We start from the raw sequence: 22,172 nt of genomic DNA, 5'->3' as shown, positions 1-22,172 counted from the left end.
TCAGCAGCACGTCTTCCTCTCAGCGCAGTTAAAGTCAACAGTCGACTCAAAGTTTGTTGGAGTTTAACACTGAGGAGTGAAAAGAGACGTAAAGAAGACAAAAGACGAGTGGAAGGAAATGTCCACTGAAATGTCTTCAGCTCAGCTCGACACACACGTACTGTAAATACACATTTGATCAAAGGAAGCGAAGTTCCAGCGCTGCAGACGGTCCAGCGGGATCAGAGCAGAGAGGGTCTCAGTCCAGAGCCCACCTTGAACCGGACCGGTGGTCCAAGAGGCTGTTCTGGTGGAGATATGAGACAGTAGCTTAGAAAGTGAGAGTGTGTGTGTGTGTGTGTGTGTGAGAGTGTGTGTGTGTCTGTGTGTGTGTGAGAGTGTGACTGTGTGTGTGTGAGAGTGTGTGTGTGTGTGTGTGTGTGTGAGAGTGTGTGTGTGTGTGTGAGAGTGTGTGTGTGTGTGTGTGTGTGTGTCTGTGTGTGTGTGTGTGTGTGTGTGTGAGAGTGTGACTGTGTGTGTGTGAGAGTGTGTGTGAGAGTGTGTGTGTGTGTGTGAGAGTGTGTGTGTGTGTGTGTGTCTGTGTGTGTGTGTGTGTGTGTGTGTGAGAGTGTGTGTGTGTGTGTGTGTGTGTGTCTCTGTGTGTGTGTGTGTGTGTCTCTGTGTGTGTGAGAGTGTGTGTGTGTGTCTCTGTGTGTGTGTGTGTGTGTGTGTGTGTGTGTGTGTGTGTGTGTGTGAGAGTGTGTGTGTGAGAGTGTGTGTGTCTCTGTGTGTGTGTGTGTGTGTCTCTGTGTCTCTGTGTGTGTGTGTGTGCGTGTGTGTGTGTGTGTCTCTGTAGAGCTCTGCTGCCCCCTTGTGTCTGAAGTGCAGCTCGTCTCTGCAGACCTTCACTGAGATCACATCAGCTGCTCGTGTCTGATAACCTTTGACCTCGTGTTACCTTCCAGTAATCAGTGCTGCAGGTATTCCGCTGGTAATACCAGATACTGTGAAAGTACTACCTTTAAGTGTGTTCTTTTCTATAACTGGATGATGATTAATGATGCATTTGACGTGAGGTTCGTGTTGGTTCACCTGCTTCTGTTTAACACCTTTAAACCTCCTCATGGTGTCTTTCATTCCACCAGCTCCACATATCAATCATCATTTAGTCAATTTAACGAAGTATGAAGCTGCGAGGACACGAACAGACATAAAGATGTTCAAATCTTCAGTGACAACATCCCCAAAACAACATGCTTTTATGATTTATACACACAAATACACGTTGTGTGTACTTATATATAAGAAACACTACGATGCAGTCAGTTAACGTGTTTTCAGCCTCTTTTACTGAAAGTGCCACATTATTATAAACATTATTATAAATAAACATCCTTATCCTTATTTTAGGGTTTGATGAAAATCATATCATGGATTAAATATGAAAGATAAACGTCTTTTTCTTCGATCAGATTCATTTACAGGTTATTTTAAAGACGTGTGTGATTTATTGTTTGTGAGTTTGTCTCAGAAGGTGATGAAACCACATGGTGCTTCTGTAACACACACTCCCTAAAGAAGTGTGTGTGTGTGTGTGTGTGTGTTGCTGCTTTAACTCACCATCTGTTGCTAGGCGAGCCCCTGGTTGCCGGGGCGATGTATAGACCCCTAACGCTCTGGTGTGTGTGTGTGTGTGTGGGGGGGTTCCATCGGGATTGGGTGTGAAAGTCACACAATGAAAGGGCGTGGAGGAGACGGTGTGTGTGTGTGTGAGTGTGTGTGTGTGTGTGTGTGTGTGTGTGTGTGTGTGTGTTGGTCTCAGGATCAGAGAACGACAGCTTGCCTCTGCTACAGTCCAGATTCACGGGTTAGGGTTAGAAGATCCTCTGGATCTTCTTCTGGACTTTGAGAACGAGTTGATCTGATGGAGACTCAGCTCTGTATTCACCAAACCAGAACCATATCCTCCATAATCCAGACAGTATGTCTCCCTTACTCTGGACTCTGGTAACACACCCAGAGACCAGTCTGTACTGTCTCCAACCTGGACGTCCCAGCTGCGAGTCCCTGAGTTAAATCCCTTAGAACCCAGAACAGACCAGAATTCATCAACCCTCTCTGGATTATCAGGAAGCTGCTGTTCCTCTCCTCGTCTCACGCTGGTCAGATCTTCAGACAGGATGAGGTCTGGATCAGCAGTGTTTGGGTCCAGAACCACAGGAGTGTAGGAGACCATGTCCTTCATCTTGTTCCAGATGTTGAAGGCCAGGTTGCCCAGGTGTTTGGCCTCGTCTATCAGAGCTCCTGAGAGCAGCTGTGGATCCTCCAGCAGGGGGCGCTGCTGGACTCTTTCCACTGCAGCCTTGTAGTTGTTGAGGAATGAGACGTCTTCAGCTCTCAGCTCGTCCTCTGTGGCTCTGACTGTGTCTGAAAGAGCTGCTATCTCTCTGCTCAGAGCCTCCATCTTCTCCTTCATCACCTGACTCTTCTGCTCCTCTTCCTCCCTCAGTGCAGCCATCCTGGCCTCCTCTTCCTCCTCTAGAAACTGGTGAAGCTTCTTAAACTGCTCCTGAATCTGCCTCTGTGCGTCGGGCCTGGACCTTCATGTGTTCTGCTGTTTGATCAGACTTCACTTGAACTTCTGCTTTAAGGGCTCCAGAGCTTCCTGCAGGTTCTTCTTGTGTTGTGGAGCAGCTTCATCGATGGGTCTGAATCTGTGCTCGCTGTGTTTCTCTGAATCTCTGCAGACGAGACACACCGGCTGCTGATGGTCCAGACAGAAGAGCTTCAGCTCCTCAGAGTGCAGAAAAGAACGGAGTCAAATTCCTTCTGTGTCCTCGACCAATAAAGCCGAGGACACACACACTGCTCAACAATGTGGAGATTAAAACCTGAATCCATCAACAACACACATAAATACACATAAATACACATAAATACACATAAATACACATAAATACACATATAAATACACATAAATACACATAAATACACATAAATACACATAAATACACATAAATACACATATAAATACACATAAATACACATAAATACACATATAAATACACATAAATACACATAAATACACATAAATACACATAAATACACATATAAATACACATAAATACACATAAATACACATATAAATACACATAAATACACATATAAATACACATGTATATACACATGGAAATATACACGTACACACACGTAAACACACATGTAAACACACACGTAAACACACACGTAAACACACATGTAAACACACATGTAAACACACACGTACACACATGTAAACACACACGTACACACATGTAAACACACACGTACACACATGTAAACACACATGTAAACACACACGTACACACATGTAAACACACATGTAAACACACATGTAAACAGGGTTTCAGATGGCGGTTTGTGGGTTTTTACCCACTTTCAGGGCTTCACACGCGGCCGCTCTGCAGCTCATCAATGGAACCAAACTGTTCCTGAGGTGAATGGAATGTCGTTGAGCTGTGGAACTGCTTTGAACGGTTGGACATGAAGACAACCCAGCGAGCGTTGTTCCGTTGGAAAGACTCAAATCTTTGATCCATTGTGCTCTTAATACATCGTCACCAACCACGTGCACGTGCGTCACTTTGAATTCAAACCTGTTCTCAAGGTGAACGTGAACAACGTCTGCACATCGTCGTGAGATAAGATTCACTTTTGGACCAGTTGTGAACGTCTTTTCACCGGAATGCTCACTTGGATATGACACATATAATAATAATAATAATAATAATACTTGATATTGTTTGCATGTTGCTGAAAGTCAAACAATGTTTTGACGTCTTGTCATTTGTACTTGACTTCCTCCGCCGTGTGTACAGGCATTACAGGAAGGTAAGACCTGACTTCAAAATAAGAGCACAGTTCTGGTGAAGGTGAGATGTGACAGTCAGTCAATAAGTCTGTAAGTCATAAATGAACTGTTGCATCAAAGACATGAATGAATGAATGAATGAAGACTGTTCTAACCTCATTCATGAACTACGTTCCACCTCCATGTTCTCATGTTCATCTGCTGAATGTACAGCAAATTCAGCTGCTGTGATCCAGACTTCATGTTTACAAACAGCTGCTGACGGCACATTATGATTCATAAATATTCTCTTGCATTCAGCGCTAATGTGCTGTGCTTCATGTTGTCATGTAGTCGACAAACACATGACATCTGAATGTTGTCACATAATGCCACGCTGTCAACTGAATTATGAGTGAACATATGTCATGAACACCAACGCTCACCTGACAGAAGAGAACAGCAGGAGATTGAGCTGAAGTCTCTTTAACATGGAGGTCTGAAGCGAGGACGCATCAGTCACATGCTTGTTGTCTCAACTCCTCTCTCCTCAGTCGACTCCTCCTGGGGGCGGGACTAAGACGCAAGGCGAGGAGGCGAGGAAAGGAGTCGAGGAGGCACAAAAGCGTGACCTGAGAGAGCCGAGGTCGGATCCTGAGTGCAGTGGGGCTGCCTGGTTGACTCGTATGTGAGTAGAAGACTGTGAGATCATCGACTCACAGTCTTCTTCAGAAGACCTTCCTCATTCTCTTCTTCTTGTGATTCATCAGTTTGAGCCACAAGTCGACGAGCAGCGAGCTGAACTCTGAGCTCTTGAGGTTCTCTCTTCACGTGAGTGCTGGTTTATGGGAAATGGTTTCTTCTTCTAAACGACTGTACTCTGATAAACTGCAACACCAGCTCTCAGCATGTGACTCTGCTTCTGTCTGGAGAGGCATCAGACAGATAAACTACAAACCTAACATTGTTAGAAACGACTAAAACTCTGACTGATGTATGATCGTATGTTCTGATGTCTGTTGTGTTGAATGTTGTCCTTCCTGTCTGTCCTGTTCACTTCACCAAGGTGTGGCCGTAACAAGTCCAAACAGCATTTGTTTGTGATGAGTTGAACTGAACTTAGAGGAGGATCTCTGATTGAACCGTCCACTGAGGTGAATGTAATTTATATCTGAAGGTTTAAAGATTAGGGTCACATTGTGTCTAACATTAATCACATGTCAATACGATACAAAACAGTGACACATTTACTTTGTATATGACGGAATGTGTTTGTCATATTTATGAATTATTTGCGTCTGTACGTTTTGAAATTCAGATTCTGACGTCAAGAAATAACCCAGAATATGATTATAGTTTCTCTTGAACACTGAATTATTTAATTTGGTTCCATGTTTCAGGTTCAATTTAAATGATAAAACTCATCAAACACTCAGCAATGATCCGCCTCACGTGACTGAATGAAATGATCATAAATGATGTAAAAAGCTCTCTGACTTTAATTGAATTCATAATAAAGTTATTGAGGGAAACATCAGATCATGAAAACACAAATCTTTCTAATAAATGTAGAAAGTTGTTTGTGGTCCTTTTGTTGTTCAGACTACAATGAACATTTATTTAAACCAGATGTTGAATCAGAAACCTAATCAAATATAACGAGTTTGTTCTGTGATCCGTCTTCACTCTGGTGTTAAACTCAGTCAGTCAGTCCGATCGGCTGCAGCGTCCAACCACATGACTGATGACCAATGAGGGGGCGTGTTGGCCGTTAAAACACTTCCTGGAAGTCTGTTCTCGTGCGTCCTCGCTCACGGCTAGGAAATGACAATTAAGAGACTTGGGACGTACCCCATATATTAATATGGATATAAAGACAACAAAGATATAGAGAACAGCAGGAGATTGAGCTGAAGTCTCTTTAACATGGAGGTCTGAAGCGAGGACGCATCAGTCACATGCTTGTTGTCTCAACTCCTCTCTCCTCAGTCGAGAGAACTAGAAGTGAAGTTATTGCTGCAACTCTTCAGTTATTGAGGACAAAGAGAAGGTGAGATTTTACAGGAAACTGGATTGTTATCATAAAAAGTTTCAAAGTAAATTATGAATGTTTTCTTTCTAAAAGTGCTTCACTGTGATGTTTTATCTCCTCTGATATTCACGTCAACGTGTTGAAGGTTGGTGGTAGTTTGTTGAAGAACTGATGTATTTACCTCATTTAATGAAAGGTGAATATAGGGACCCTACATATATATATATACTGTATATCTATAGATATACATATATATACTGTATATCTATAGATATACATATATATACTGTATATCTATAGATATATATATATATATCTATATATATATATATATATATATATATATATATATATATATATATATATATATATATATATATATATATATATACTGTATATCTATAGATATATATATATATATATATATATATATATATATATATATATATATATATATATATATATACTGTATATCTATAGATATATATATATATATACTGTATATCTATAGATATATATATATATATATACTGTATATCTATAGATATATATACTGTATATCTATAGATATACATATATATACTGTATATCTATATATATATATATATATCTATATATATACTGTATATCTATAGATATACATATATATACTGTATATCTATAGATATATATATATATATACTGTATATCTATAGATATAGATATATATACTGTATATCTATAGATATATATATATATACTGTATATCTATATATATATAGATATAGAGTATATCTATAGATATATATATATATGTAGATATACAGTATATCTATAGATATAGATATACTGTAGATCTATAGATATATATATACTGAGGTGTGTTTGATTGACATCTGAAGGTTCAACGATGAGGGTCTCATTGTGTCAAACATTAATCACATGTCCATGAATGGAACCAGCGCTGTTTGGATGTTGGACCCATGAAGCCTTCATATCTGCTGTTTGAGATCATAAGCTGCACTGATACAGTTGGTCTGACTTTACTTGAAGCAGTAGAAGAAGCAGCAATAGTTGTAGAAGAAGGAAGTGTTTGAAGCGGTGAGTTGAGCAGCCACTAGAGAGAAGCATTGGACAGCTTTACAGGCTGACAGCAGCAGCTGTCTGCATATTAACATGGAGATAAAGACAACAAAGATACAGCACGGAGATATTTACCAGAGACACGTGGTGATGAACTACAACTCGACAAGAACTCACACCATCTATACAGGTTGATGTGATGAGGACGTGTCCAGAGGTTGTAGTCTGCTTAGTAGCGTAGAGTAAGAGTGTGTTGAATACATGGACTAGTCTCTTGATGAATGGATTCATATTCACAGTGTAGTCATGAGTCTCTTTGTAGTTTATTTGATAGTTTCTCTTTTTGTAGTTGTTTTGAGTCTTTGTTGTTGTTTTGCATCTTGTTGTGTTGGTTTTGAGTCGTTGTTGTTGTTTTGCATCTTGTTGTGTTGGTTTTGAGTCTTTGTTGTTGTTTTGCATCTTGTTGTGTTGGTTTTGAGTCTTTGTTGTTGTTTTGCATATTGTTGTGTTGGTTTTGAGTCTTTGTTGTTGTTTTGCATCTTGTTGTGTTGGTTTTGAGTCTCTGTTGTTGTTTTGCATCTTGTTGTGTTGGTTCTGAGTCTTTGTTGTTGTTTTGCATCTTGTTGTGTTGGTTTTGAGTCTTTGTTGTTGTTTTGCATCTTGTTGTGTTGGTTTTGAGTCTCTGTTGTTGTTTTGCATCTTGTTGTGTTGGTTTTGAGTCTTTGTTGTTGTTTTGCATCTTGTTGTGTTGGTTTTGAGTCTTTGTTGTTGTTTTGCATCTTGTTGTGTTGGTTTTGAGTCTCTGTTGGTTTTGAGTCTCTGTTGGTTTTGAGTCTGTTGTTGTTTTGCATCTTGTTGTGTTGGTTTTGTGTCTCTGTTGTTGTTTTGCATCTTGTTGTGTTGGTTTTGAGTCTTTATTGTTGTTTTGCATCTTGTTGTGTTGGTTTTGAGTCTGTGTTGGTTTTGAGTCTCTGTTGGTTTTGAGTCTTTGTTGTTGTTTTGCATCTTGTTGTGTTGGTTTTGAGTCTGTGTTGGTTTTGAGTCTCTGTTGGTTTTGAGTCTTTGTTGTTGTTTTGCATCTTGTTGTGTTGGTTTTGAGTCTCTGTTGGTTTTGAGTCTCTGTTGGTTTTGAATCCCTCCCTTCTGAAGAATCCAGCTTGAGGTCTAAGCTAACAACAGCAAACACACTAAAGTCCTGCTGCTGGTTTACAAAGCACTGAATGGTTTAGAGCCCAAACACATCTCTGATCTGCTGCTACCTTATGAACCATCCCGACCCCTCAGCTCGTCTGGGACCGGTTTACTTCCTGTTCCCTTATGAACCATCCCGACCCCTCAGCTCGTCTGGGACCGGTCTACTTTCTGTTCCCAGAGTCAGAACTAAACATGGAGAAGCAGCGTTCAGTTGTTCTGCTCCACAGATCTGGAACAAAGTCCAGAAAGCTGCAGGTCTGCTGAGATTTTGCTGTCAGCATCTAATAAGAATTTCTACAAAAATATCAGAAAGTTTTTGAAGAAGATTACAGACCCTACCTTTAAATCTCTGCCAACATAAAGTCTTTTCACAAAGCCAAGTTAAATTTGTCCACAACAACAGACCCGTGGTCATTTAATAATGCTCATACAACTATCTGAAAATATTTAGTTTTAAAAAGAAAGCTGTATATATATATAGTATCGGTATGTGATGTTATGTTAATGTGTTTATATTAGTGCTGGGCAACGACGAAAATATTTAATCGTGATTAATCGCATGGATTTTTTGCGATTAATCTCATTGTTATGGTAAAGTTCAACAATGAATTATAAAGTAGTGTATTGCGCACTTTTATTTTAAAGTGCTGCTCTATGAACTAAAGGGCAATAACATTTGGTTCACGAGATGCAGGCAGCATGTTTCATACTTAATGTGAATATAATTCATACTTTGTTGGCATCTTATTCTGAAAACCGGATGTTGGTCTGAAGAAACCGGATGTTGTCTCACGTTAATGTTTCCGCTAACTTTCAAAGTCCTTCGCTCCCGATCTGTGCGTTTGAATGTGTTTGCGGTGAATGTCAGCGTAGAGCTGCACTAACATGTGAGTGTCTGTGACTTTACCAGCGATGTCCAGTCGTCTCCAGGCAGAGCAGCGGAAGCCTTTTCTCTACGGCAACCCTGAAGGGACATCATATCTCTAATGCAAAACCATAAACATGAGACAGTCTGACTATAGGATGTTTGCTGGCTTTTATCCCACTGTTCTTGTCATCCTCTTGTTGTTATGTATGTATTGTCTCTTGTCTTTCAATAAAAAAATAATAATAATAATTTGTTTTTTTTTTAATTAAAAAAATGCGTTAACGCGCGATAAAATACTTGTCGGCGTTAATTAATGAATGCGTTAACGCGAAATTAACGCGTTAACTTGCCCAGCACTAGTTTATAGTAATATTGTGTACTTTTTGTTTATTTAGAGTTTGTTCTAGCAACATTGGGGGTTTTTTTAACTGTTACACCAATGAAGCCGCATTTCATTTAACTGTTGGCATATCTAACTTATTTATTTTTAAGTTCTTGTTTTATTACTATGTTGGAGTTTGTACGATAAGAATTATTAACATTCAGTTTTTTCCAGACCAGACTGAACGATGGACTCTGAAGTCAGCGGGACGATGGAGGTGGCGGCGCTTGGCCGACCTTTTAGCCTCGGCATGTTGTACGACTGCCGCAAAGACTCACTGGTCCCTGGTAAGAATTGAGATGTAAAGATACTTAATGCACTACAACCAAACGTTCTGTATGCAAAGTCATATTCAGCAATGTTTCATCTCAGATCTTTTAACCAGTCTTGTAGGACGTAACAACACCTTCTCCTGTCTGGTTGCTTCAGGAAGCTGAATTAGATTTTTGTTTGTTCTTTTGCAGGAATGACATTGTGGGACCGTGAGGACCTGATAAGTCATATTGGTGAAAGACCACAGAACTATAATGGTTTTGAGATAGTTGCATCTGAATCTATTGCAGATAAATCTTCAGCACTAAATGTTGAAGCATCTCTGAAGGCCAGTTTCTTGGGTGGACTGGTGGAGGTTGGAGGATCGGCCAAATACCTGAATGACAGTAAGACTTCCAGAAATCAGGCCAGAGTAACACTGAACTACAAAGCTACCACAAAGGTCCAGGAACTGTCCATGAATCAACTTGGAAGAGGCAATGTGAAGCATCCGTATGTCTTTGATAAAGGATTAGCAACACATGTAGTCACAGCTATTCTTTATGGGGCACAAGCCTTCTTTGTCTTTGACCGTGAGGTGTCTGAAAAGGAAGATCATCAAGACATTCAGGGTAACTTGAAGGTGATGATCAAGAAGATTCCCTGCATTTCGATAGAAGGTGAAGGTTCCCTGAAGATGGAAGACAAGGACAGAGAAAATGTTGAGAAATTCGCCTGCAAATTCCATGGAGACTTTTCTCTTAAAAAGAATCCCGTGTCCTTTCAGGATGCAGTAGAAGTCTATCAAAGTCTGCCAAGACTGTTGGGAGCCAACGGAGAAAACGCCGTACCAATGAAGGTCTGGCTGTTGCCACTGACAAGTTTAGATTCTTCTGCTGCTAAACTTGTACGTCAGATAAGTATAAGATTAGTGAAAGAATCCCAGAGTGTCCTTGAGGACTTCAGTGAGCTGGAAATGAGGTGCAATGATGCATTGAGAACCACCACTGCACAGAAGTTCCCACCGATTTGCAAAAAGATTAAAACCTTTAAAGAGATGTGCTCTGAGTTCAGACTGGAACTCCAACAAACCTTGGCAAAGAAACTTCCATCAATCCGAGGAGGAGGAGAAGAGGAGGCTGTGCTCGCAGAGATCCTGAAGAAAATACGTTCTTCTCCTTTCAACAGCAACAACCTGAACGAGTGGATGGACTGTAAAGACAGAGAAATCAACACGTTAAAGTCTTTCACCAACATGATGAGAAACACAAAGATCGTTCCATCTCAAAATGATCTGTACAAAGAAAGTCTCAGTGCAGAACATGTGATGTCTTTTGTCTTCACCTCACTGGGAAGTGCTGAATCGTACCTCTCAACCTTATCAAACTACTTACAAACACCAGACAACTCTCAAGATGCTCACACTCAGGATGTAGAGAAGGACCAATGGTACGCCTCAAAAGAAGTCGCAGGAGCAATGAGGCATAAAGCAAAGCTCTTCAGTGATTTTGCAGAAGCCAACAAGGAGAACAAGAACATTAAGTTCTTGACCTTGGGATTAATAAATGAGGCACAGAAAGGTTCAAGCATCTACCTTCATGAAGACGGCTTTCCTGTCAGTGAGAACTTTGAGCCACCTTCAAAGCCTGAAACAGGAACAGTGAGTGACACAAACCACAACAGTGTGACGCTGAAGATTTCTCCACCCAAATGTGGAGCAGAGAACATCACCTCCTACTCTGTTGAGTATTGTGTCAGTGGAGAGGATGGATGGAAACAGAAGACAGCATCTAAAGATGAAGAAGTCACAGTGAGCGATCTGAGTCCTAACACAGAGTATGTGTTCAGATGCAGAGCAGTGACCTCAGCAGGTGTTGGGCCAGCCTATGAAGTCAGTGGTTCCATTAAAACCTTACCTTGCAGCCCTCCTGGAAAACCTCGAGTTGAACCAAACTCAAGTGAGATATCAGTCAGCTGGGAGAAACCTGCTGAGCTTGGACAAGATGTCCACATTCTGAGCTACATCGTGGAGTACGTCGAAACAGACAGCGGGGGGAAAGAGGAAGATCTCCAATGGAACCAAATGATGTCAACGGCTGAAAAGGCGATCATTTCAGGACTTCAGCCAGAGACAGAATATGCTGTCAGGGTCAGATGTGATTGTGGTGTAGCCGACAGAAGCAAAGAAAGCATCACTGTTGATGTCTGCACAACAAAATATACACGACTCGCAGAAGTCCTCAAAAGAACCAGCGAAAAGATGAACTCTGAATCTCCCTCAGTTTACAAACTGACTCTGAAAGGAGAAGATGTGGATATCGATGGATGCAGAAGATTCAGTTTTGGCGAAGACAGCATGAGGCCAAATCGCACTATTGTGCTCGTCGGAGCGACCGGATCAGGAAAGTCTACTCTGATCAATGGCATGATCAACTACATTGTTGGTGTGGAGTGGACGGACTCTTTCAGATTTCAATTAGTTGATGAGGATCAGTCTAGATCACAAGCTGAAAGCCAGACCTCTGAAGTCACTGTGTACAAAATCAACCACCAGGAGGGATTTAAAATAGATCACTCTCTGACTATCGTTGACACTCCAGGTTTTGGAGAAACAGAAGACATAGATAGAGGAGAGGAGATCACAGAACAGCTACGTAACCTCTTCTCTGCTGATCATGGTGTCAGTGTCATTGACGCTTTGTGTTTCGTAGCTCAGGCTTCTTCAGTACGACTCACACCAACACAGAGATATGTGTTTGATTCTGTGCTCTCAATCTTTGGCAAAGATGTCGCAGAAAACATCAGAATTCTGGTGACATTCGCAGACGGCCAGCAACCACCAGTTCTAGAGGCGATCAGAGCTGCAGGTGTCCCGTGTCCTAAAACAAAGAAAGGGCTGCCGATTCACTTCAAATTCAACGTGAGTGATGATGATGAAGATGAAGATGGAAGCTTTGATCAGATGTTTTGGGACATGGGGACAAAAAGCATGAAGAGATTCTTTGATGCTTTGAATCTCATAGAAACCAAAAGCTTGAAAATGACGAAGGAGGTCCTCAGAGAGAGAAAGCCGCTCGAGACTTCAATTGAAAATTTTCAGAAGCAGGTTAAACTTGGGTTAGCTAAGCTTGAGGAGATGAACGACACGGCTGCAAAAATTAAAGAGCATGAGGCAGAGATCAGCAGAAATGAGAACTTTGAGTTTGAAGTCACCGTCAGAAAGCCTGTTCAAGTAGACATTTCTGGAACTGGACATTTCGTCACCAATTGTCAGCAGTGTCATTACACCTGCAATGAAAATTGTGCCTATGCAAATAAGGATAAAATAAAATGTAGTGCAATGGGATCAGATGGATACTGTAAGCAGTGCCCAGGTAAATGCTACTGGAATGTACATTTTAATCAGAAGTACAGATGGGAGTATAAGGAAATTAAAGAAAAACGAACCATCAAAGAGCTGAAAGAAAAGTACCTGAAAGCCTCAGAGGCTAAGACACCTGTTCAGCCAATGATTGGAAAACTGAAGGCTGAATATAAACGTGTCCAGGATGATGTGGGGAAATTGATGCAGAGGTCTACTGAGTGTCTAAACAGACTTAAAGAGATAGCACTGAAGCCAAATCCTCTCTCTACTCCAGAGTACATTGACCTGCTCATTGAGGGAGAGAAAGCTGAGGCCAAGTCAGGCTGGAAGCAACGAGTTCAGTCTCTGATAGCCATGAGAGAAAAGGCAGATCTCACGGCTAAAGTAGGCAAAGGAGAGAAACTCCTCCCTCATCAATAATCTCAAGACCATGACGAGGTCTGAACTAATTCCATCAAGACCCAGACGAGACCCACTCTGTATATAGAAAATAGGAATGCACCGAGCTGGCTTTTTCAGGCCCAATACCGATAAACTTATTAATACTTATTCTTGGCATCGACCAATGTCGAGTTCTGATCCGATACCAGTTTTTAACTTATAAGATGTATGTCTCACTATGTGTAAGTGACAAGGATCATTCTTTAATGTGTAAGAAACCATCGGGTCTGACTTAAACATTGCTTTATTCACTTTTGTAAATCAAATGTAACAAATAAATACATAGATGTAAATGTACTGGATTTCTTTAAATCAACATAATAGTCACCGATACCAACCAGGCCCATTGTCTTCAATACCAGATCCAGCTGTTTGAGTCAGTATCGGCAGTGTTTCCCATTAATTACCTCGGCCAGCAATTCTCTTTATTTTAGTCCGCCAAAGTTTTATAATGAACCAAAAATATTGTTAAACGTCTTAGTGGATGGGCTGGCGAGCTCTTTCCATGCACATTTCGTCTGTATTGTTGCGCAGCGACGGGCTCTAGTTTGGTTCGGAGAGTTAAAGTGGCTACGGCCGTGTCATTTTTACATGATATTTTGTGTTAAGAATCTGAATCTGGAAAGGAGCCCACCTAGTAACTAATGTTGTCAATAAATATAGCGAAGTTAAAAGTATAATATAGTCCTCAGAGATGTAGTGAAGTTTAAAATTACATAAAATGTGACTACTCAAGTAAAGTAGACTACAAATACCTCAAAGTTGTACTTAAGTACAGTACTTGAATAAATGGTACATTGCAGAGAGAGACAAGCACAAAATGAATTACAAGAGCACAAAGTTCTTCATAGATCTAGCCTCTTCATTTCGTTGCTCTCAAAGTTCACCAGATTGATGCATTTAACTCAATTGCCCCTGGACCCCCCTAGAGGGGCGAAGGTCCGCCCCCAAAGATTTACAAAATCCTGTGAGAAACACAGATCAGCATCGGTGCATCTCTAATAAAAATAACAAGAAAAGATTGTGAGTGATACTGGGCAAGGTCCAAATGGGACCAAGATCTTTTTATGTCTATTGCCAAGACAACCAAATACAGCACAAGTACCAGCGCTAATGGGACCTGTAGTCCTGTACCGTCAAAGAAATGCTGAACTGGAGATTGTAGATTATATTAGATTAGAGATTAAGATACAGAAGCCAGTGGAGCAGAAGCTGGACAGGAAGTGGAGTCACAACTTCGACTCTCTTCTGCTCCGGCAGTTACTGATGGAATCATTTTGGTGTATTTCTCTTTTGTTGTTGGTTTATTGTAAAGATTGTGACAAAGGAGATGTGAGAAATGGCCAGAGTTAATAAAACTGCCAAGTAGGAATCAGGGAGTTCAGTCCCTGATAACCATGAGCGTAAGAGCAGAGCACAAGTCTCGAAACCGAGAGACTGAGACTCAAATTACTTTGACGAAGAGAAGCTCAAGCATCAATGTGTGTCAGATAAAGAGGAAAACTCATACAAATGTTGTTTTCTACAAATGTATCCCTACAGAAGTTATTTGCTACTTTTGTTCTAGTTACCGACAAAGAAAACAGAGATTTACTACGACTAAGTGTGCCAACATTTTGTGCTTCAAACGTTAACCTGATGACTTCATTACCACCAATGTAAAAGTTTAATTCTGCAGCTGTATTAACTCAGCAAACTTGAATACTGGAAATGTCAATGTATTTGTTTTCTATTATAATGTAAACATATTTTCATAAAAAGCTTGAACAGATATCTACACTGCAGCCAGTTTGCATTGTTCAATACAGGAACATCTGCTTTTTGCTATATTTCTTTTCTATCTACTCTTGAATTCATTTTTAGAAATCTGTGTTAAATTGCATTTTATTGTTCTGTAATAAAAGGGTTAATGATGGAAAACATAAATGATCAACAATAAATCACATTTGATGTAGACAAAATACAGTTTTAAGTGCTTTCTGTTGTCCTCTGATGTGTCATTGTGCATATTTCTGTGGCAATATGCAGCTAACTTTTAGGTCAGCCTTTAAACTGGTGGCATCAACTTCAAATCATTAAAAAAATATTTTATTTTCGAAAATAGTTCAAGATCTTTTGGGCTAGAATTTTAGACCAAGCAGTAAATAAGTTATCCCTGTTTGTGACCACAGCATATTCGGGGGTTCACCCTCAGATGTATACAAAGATAGACTACAGTTTTCAAGTCTCCAGTTCTGCATTTTGGTCGTCGTCATCTTGTTTTTTTGCAACCAGAACACGAGAGGGTGGAGCCAAGTACAACCAAACGGTGACATTTTCAGGAAACCAAAATGTTATCAAGCGAGGAAAGTTTCAGGTTTCACATGACATGAAGAAACATGTAACATGTGATAGCTGCGGTCTCCAGCAAGCTTGTTGCTACACATAAATACTTCACATAATGGTAGGATGACCACTTTATAGGCTGTATGCTTGCACCCTTATTCTTAAGATAATGTTTTCAGAGGTTCCGCAGCAGACTTGCTGGTGTTATACCAGACTTGGCGTTGGGTTCCGTTGTTTTTGGGGGTGTCTGCACGGTGCTCCCTGTTTATGCTCGGTATGCTGCTTAGCTAATCCAGGGAGCAATTTAAGAGCGGCGCCACCAGCACCAAGCATAACTGTGGTTCCATTTGTTGCAATAAATGGATAAATTTACGAGTTCAAGAGGTTCAACTCTGCTCACCCAACTCCACCTGCTGGTTCTGCATTAGTTACTTCTGCTATTAATGTATTCATCCTATACTTTTAAACGCTTTTGAATAAGATTGAGAAGAAAAGCTTACAAGATAGAGGCTGAAACTAGCTATCCACTGACATTTGTAGAGATAGTACAGCTAGTGTACTTTTAAGTTGAAACATATGGTGCTCAACATCTACATTACAAAGAGAATATTGGTGTAAATGCCACACTATGTGACAGAAATAATGATTCTGTGACAACAGGAGAAAATAACAATCTAGTCTGCATGGACCGGAGCCAGCTAGAGATAGAATCAGATTAATTATTGACGGTATATTTTATGCCATAGTAGCTGTTGCTATGACTGTATTTCGGAGACTGTGTTTGCCGCAGTGGCCATAAATTATATGTATTTTGTTTCTGAATTGCACCAAAGTTTATACCAGAAAATATGATTTCAACAACCAGTTTACATTTCATTACAAGCCGTCTTTTACACAGAGCTATCAGTGTTTTCCTTTTTGATTGAGCTCCTGGGTTGTTTTTTTCTGACATAAAAGCGTTTGAGTTTAATTACATGTTACTGTCCTGCAGTTTAATCTTTGGTTGCATTGAGGAGAAATTACTAATTAATAAAGTTCAAGCTTAATTCCTGCCTTTAGTTTTTTCTCTTGTTCTGATGTGTCGGTGTGCATCTTCATCCTACAGACAGAATATTTTCACAATACAATCATGTGCAGGGACATTAACTCTGTTCTCTAATACGAACTATTGCCCAGCCCTAGTTGCTAGCCATGTCTTTACTTTCACCTACATTCTGTTTTTGGCAACTGCAATTTTTTCTTTAACTAATTTGAGATGACCCCGTCCTTTTGAATGAACATCGAATGCTTGTATACATGTATCCCACTAAAAGCTTCTATGTTGTGTGAAGGATTTCAGTATTATAAACATTAGTAGGATTAATAACACCCCAAGTGGTGAGTCACAATAATAAGAATGTCAAAATATGTTAAAAAGTCACATTATGTTTACTTATGGAATGTATTATATGTTTACAATATTCTTACTTAGAGGATATTATATGTTACAGTATTTTACTCATTGAATGTATTAAACCATAGAAGTATAGTTTATTTATTGGTTTATTTGAACGGGACAGTGCACATTAATAAAACATTTCTGCAAATGTGCCAGAGTTAGCCAAAAGGCTATTTTTCATCTGTAGTCCCAAGAGGCAGATGTTACACAATAAACCTAAAAACAATGTAAGATTAAAGTTAAAAGGTTAAACAATATTGACACTTAATGCGTGGACAAACAATGAAAAAAAGTGAGAATAACTATGTTAAAACATGGACTAAAAACAGCATTATGCTGTAGTTGTTTAGATGCTAAAAAACGATGACATCATCTCATCCCGAACAAAACACGTTTCTATGGTTACTGCAAAGTGTTCATATGTGTGGATGAAAAACAGGAAGTGATGTCACAATCTGTGATTTTAGTGTGAGTTTAGTCCAGAGGGGCCCAACATAGGGGTCGGGCCCTCCAGAGGATCACAGATAAATCTGAGGGGTCCCGACGTGATTAAAGGAGAGAAGAAGAAGAAGAAACTAAGTTTAGAGACACGGCTTTTTGTAAGATTTAACAATAGTTTTATATTCAACAATTTCAAAGTTTATTATAATTATTTGTTGATGTAAACTAACCAGTAGCTTTAGCTGTCACATAAACGTAGCAGTGTAAAAAGTACAATACTTGCATCTGAGGTGCCGTGGAGAAGAAGTATAAGTATAAAGAACTGCTGATTTATTTTTTTTTAAGAATTACTTTTAGATTAAAAGGACACTGACATGTCGACTCTGGAGTTTCTGCAGAATCAATCGGGAGTTAAACTGAACAAAGTTTACAGGCAAGAACCTAAATAGAATGAGTAGTATGTCAATAACACATATGACAATAATAACATTAAATAATAAAATTCACATTGTTTACTCAATGAAGTTTAAAGTTTAACTTTTGCTAAAGTTGAACCTAAACGGATAGGAAACCTTTACCTGACCTGGAAATATTAACATTACCTGAAATAAACAGAAAGAGAAAAACATATCCAACTAAATCAATTTATTATCACGTCTCAATCACATAACATTGAAATAATGAAGCACAGCTTCCAGTACAACCAAGCATATTCACTCCCACATCCGGTATTGACATCTTCATACCCAAATTTAAATGTGATTGTTTATGTCTTTCATAGTATTTAAGGTACAATTGAGCCACAAAAAGCATGAAAGAAAACAAGTTCAGTTATGTGTGATTCATGCGTTTTCTTTTGAGGGTGATTGGTTTTAGGTCTCAGCAAATCCTTGAACTCCGTCTCTCTCCAACTGTATTCACCACTGAACGCTCAACGACGACTTCTAAGAACATTTAAACAAGCTCAACATCACGATTGGCAGCTTCAACCCACTAAAGCTCATCAACCGTACAATTTAATTACATCAACAACAAAAAAATCTGCTTCAGTACAAAGATACAGTAACTGCCCAACACAAATCTTCAATCATAAATCTTTAGCGTGAAATCAGAATGATTCTAAATATTAAACGTTTATTCTAAATACTAAACATCATGAATAAAAGAAAGTCAGAAAAGAAGCAATTTTCCATATTTAAACAATATTCTCGTTATGTAGACATGACATTAAGGCGAGTATGGTTCTTAGCCAATTAAAAAAACATTTTTGCATGGTTTGATGTACAATCAGTAGCATGACCATAATTTCCCCAAAAGTATAGAATGTACAGGTAAAACACAAATCAGAGTAATGGCTTCTACACTGGTGTTCTCATGTTTCCTTACCTCCTCATCCCTCACTCCCTACCCTGGTGTTCTCATGTTTCCTTACCTCCTCAACCCTCACTCCCTACCCTGGTGTTCTCATGTTTCCTTACCTCCTCATCCCTCACTCTCTACCCTGGTGTTCTCATGTTTCCTTACCTCCTCATCCCTCACTCTCTACCCTGGTGTTCTCATGTTTCCTTACCTCCTCATCCCTCACTCCCTACCCTGGTGTTCTCATGTTTCCTTACCTCCTCATCCCTCACTCCCTACCCTGGTGTTCTCATGTGTCCTTACCTCCTCATCCCTCACTCCCTACCCTGGTGTTCTCATGTTTCCTTACCTCCTCATCCCTCACTCCCTACCCTGGTGTTCTCATGTTTTCTTACCTCCTCATCCCTCACTCCCTACCCTGGTGTTCTCATGTTTCCTTACCTCCTCATCCCTCACTCCCTACCCTGGTGTTCTCATGTTTCCTTACCTCCTCATCCCTCACTCCCTACCCTGGTGTTCTCATGTTTCCTTACCTCCTCATCCCTCACTCCCTACCCTGGTGTTCTCATGTTTCCTTACCTCCTCATCCCTCACTCCCTACCCTGGTGTTCTCATGTTTCCTTAACTCCTCAACCCTCACTCCCTACCCTGGTGTTCTCATGTTTTCTTACCTCCTCATCCCTCACTCCCTACCCTGGTGTTCTCATGTTTCCTTACCTCCTCATCCCTCACTCCCTACCCTGGTGTTCTCATGTTTCCTTACCTCCTCATCCCTCACTCTCTACCCTGGTGTTCTCATGTTTCCTTACCTCCTCATCCCTCACTCCCTACCCTGGTGTTCTCATGTTTCCTTACCTCCTCATCCCTCACTCCCTACCCTGGTGTTCTCATGTTTCCTTACCTCCTCATCCCTCACTACCTACCATGGTGTTCTCATGTGTCCTTACCTCCTCATCCCTCACTCCCTACCCTGGTGTTCTCATGTTTCCTTAAATCCTCATCACTCACTCCCTACCCTGGTGTTCTCATGTTTCCTTACCTCCTCATCCCTCACTCCCTACCCTGGTGTTCTCATGTTTCCTTACCTCCTCATCCCTCACTCCCTACCCTGGTGTTCTCATGTTTCCTTACCTCCTCATCCCTCACTCCCTACCCTGGTGTTCTCATGTTTCCTTACCTCCTCATCCCTCACTCCCTACCCTGGTGTTCTCATGTTTCCTTACCTCCTCATCCCTCACTCCCTACCCTGGTGTTCTCATGTTTCCTTACCTCCTCATCCCTCACTCCCTACCCTGGTGTTCTCATGTTTCCTTACCTCCTCATCCCTCACTCCCTACCCTGGTGTTCTCATGTTTCCTTACCTCCTCATCCCTCACTCCCTACCCTGGTGTTCTCATGTTTCCTTACCTCCTCATCCCTCACTCCCTACCCTGGTGTTCTCATGTTTCCTTAACTCCTCAACCCTCACTCCCTACCCTGGTGTTCTCATGTTTTCTTACCTCCTCATCCCTCACTCCCTACCCTGGTGTTCTCATGTTTCCTTACCTCCTCATCCCTCACTCCCTACCCTGGTGTTCTCATGTTTCCTTACCTCCTCATCCCTCACTCCCTACCCTGGTGTTCTCATGTTTCCTTACCTCCTCATCCCTCACTCCCTACCCTGGTGTTCTCATGTTTCCTTACCTCCTCATCCCTCACTCCCTACCCTGGTGTTCTCATGTTTCCTTAACTCCTCAACCCTCACTCCCTACCCTGGTGTTCTCATGTTTTCTTACCTCCTCATCCCTCACTCCCTACCCTGGTGTTCTCATGTTTCCTTACCTCCTCATCCCTCACTCCCTACCCTGGTGTTCTCATGTTTCCTTACCTCCTCATCCCTCACTCTCTACCCTGGTGTTCTCATGTTTCCTTACCTCCTCATCCCTCACTCCCTACCCTGGTGTTCTCATGTTTCCTTACCTCCTCATCCCTCACTCCCTACCCTGGTGTTCTCATGTTTCCTTACCTCCTCATCCCTCACTACCTACCATGGTGTTCTCATGTGTCCTTACCTCCTCATCCCTCACTCCCTACCCTGGTGTTCTCATGTTTCCTTAAATCCTCATCCCTCACTCCCTACCCTGGTGTTCTCATGTTTCCTTACCTCCTCATCCCTCACTCCCTACCCTGGTGTTCTCATGTTTCCTTACCTCCTCATCCCTCACTCCCTACCCTGGTGTTCTCATGTTTCCTTACCTCCTCATCCCTCACTCCCTACCCTGGTGTTCTCATGTTTCCTTACCTCCTCATCCCTCACTCCCTACCCTGGTGTTCTCATGTTTCCTTACCTCCTCATCCCTCACTCCCTACCCTGGTGTTCTCATGTTTCCTTACCTCCTCATCCCTCACTCCCTACCCTGGTGTTCTCATGTTTCCTTACCTCCTCATCCCTCACTCCCTACCCTGGTGTTCTCATGTTTCCTTACCTCCTCATCCCTCACTCCCTACCCTGGTGTTCTCATGTTTCCTTACCTCCTCATCCCTCACTCCCTACCCTGGTGTTCTCATGTTTCCTTAACTCCTCAACCCTCACTCCCTACCCTGGTGTTCTCATGTTTTCTTACCTCCTCATCCCTCACTCCCTACCCTGGTGTTCTCATGTTTCCTTACCTCCTCATCCCTCACTCCCTACCCTGGTGTTCTCATGTTTCCTTACCTCCTCATCCCTCACTCCCTACCCTGGTGTTCTCATGTTTCCTTACCTCCTCATCCCTCACTCCCTACCCTGGTGTTCTCATGTTTCCTTACCTCCTCATCCCTCACTCCCTACCCTGGTGTTCTCATGTTTCCTTAACTCCTCAACCCTCACTCCCTACCCTGGTGTTCTCATGTTTTCTTACCTCCTCATCCCTCACTCCCTACCCTGGTGTTCTCATGTTTCCTTACCTCCTCATCCCTCACTCCCTACCCTGGTGTTCTCATGTTTCCTTACCTCCTCATCCCTCACTCTCTACCCTGGTGTTCTCATGTTTCCTTACCTCCTCATCCCTCACTCCCTACCCTGGTGTTCTCATGTTTCCTTACCTCCTCATCCCTCACTCCCTACCCTGGTGTTCTCATGTTTCCTTACCTCCTCATCCCTCACTACCTACCATGGTGTTCTCATGTGTCCTTACCTCCTCATCCCTCACTCCCTACCCTGGTGT

The 22,172-nt window shown here is 41.3% G+C and overlaps 1 protein-coding gene and 1 pseudogene across 2 annotated transcripts; one reads left to right on the top strand and one right to left on the bottom strand.

The window, feature by feature from the left end:
* Nucleotides 1–1,853: 1,853 nt before the first annotated feature.
* LOC306789716 (E3 ubiquitin-protein ligase TRIM35-like) lies at nucleotides 1,854–2,779 on the bottom strand (annotated as a pseudogene). Its single transcript has one exon. The product of its transcript is annotated as an E3 ubiquitin-protein ligase TRIM35-like (transcript).
* Nucleotides 2,780–9,430: 6,651 nt separating this feature from the next.
* On the top strand, nucleotides 9,431–13,403 carry LOC306789715 (uncharacterized protein; the record flags this gene model as incomplete). Its single annotated transcript, XM_079285792.1, has 2 exons — nucleotides 9,431–9,654; nucleotides 9,832–13,403. Exons 1-2 carry the CDS (start codon nucleotides 9,555–9,557, stop codon nucleotides 13,401–13,403), a joined length of 3,672 nt encoding a protein of 1,223 aa, XP_079141918.1. The 5' UTR covers nucleotides 9,431–9,554.
* Nucleotides 13,404–22,172: the final 8,769 nt, after the last annotated feature.

This window comes from Melanostigma gelatinosum (assembly GCF_949748355.1).
Source record: "Melanostigma gelatinosum genome assembly, chromosome: 15".
NCBI lineage: Eukaryota > Metazoa > Chordata > Actinopteri > Perciformes > Zoarcidae > Melanostigma > Melanostigma gelatinosum.
This window is presented reverse-complemented; position numbering and strand designations above follow the sequence as displayed.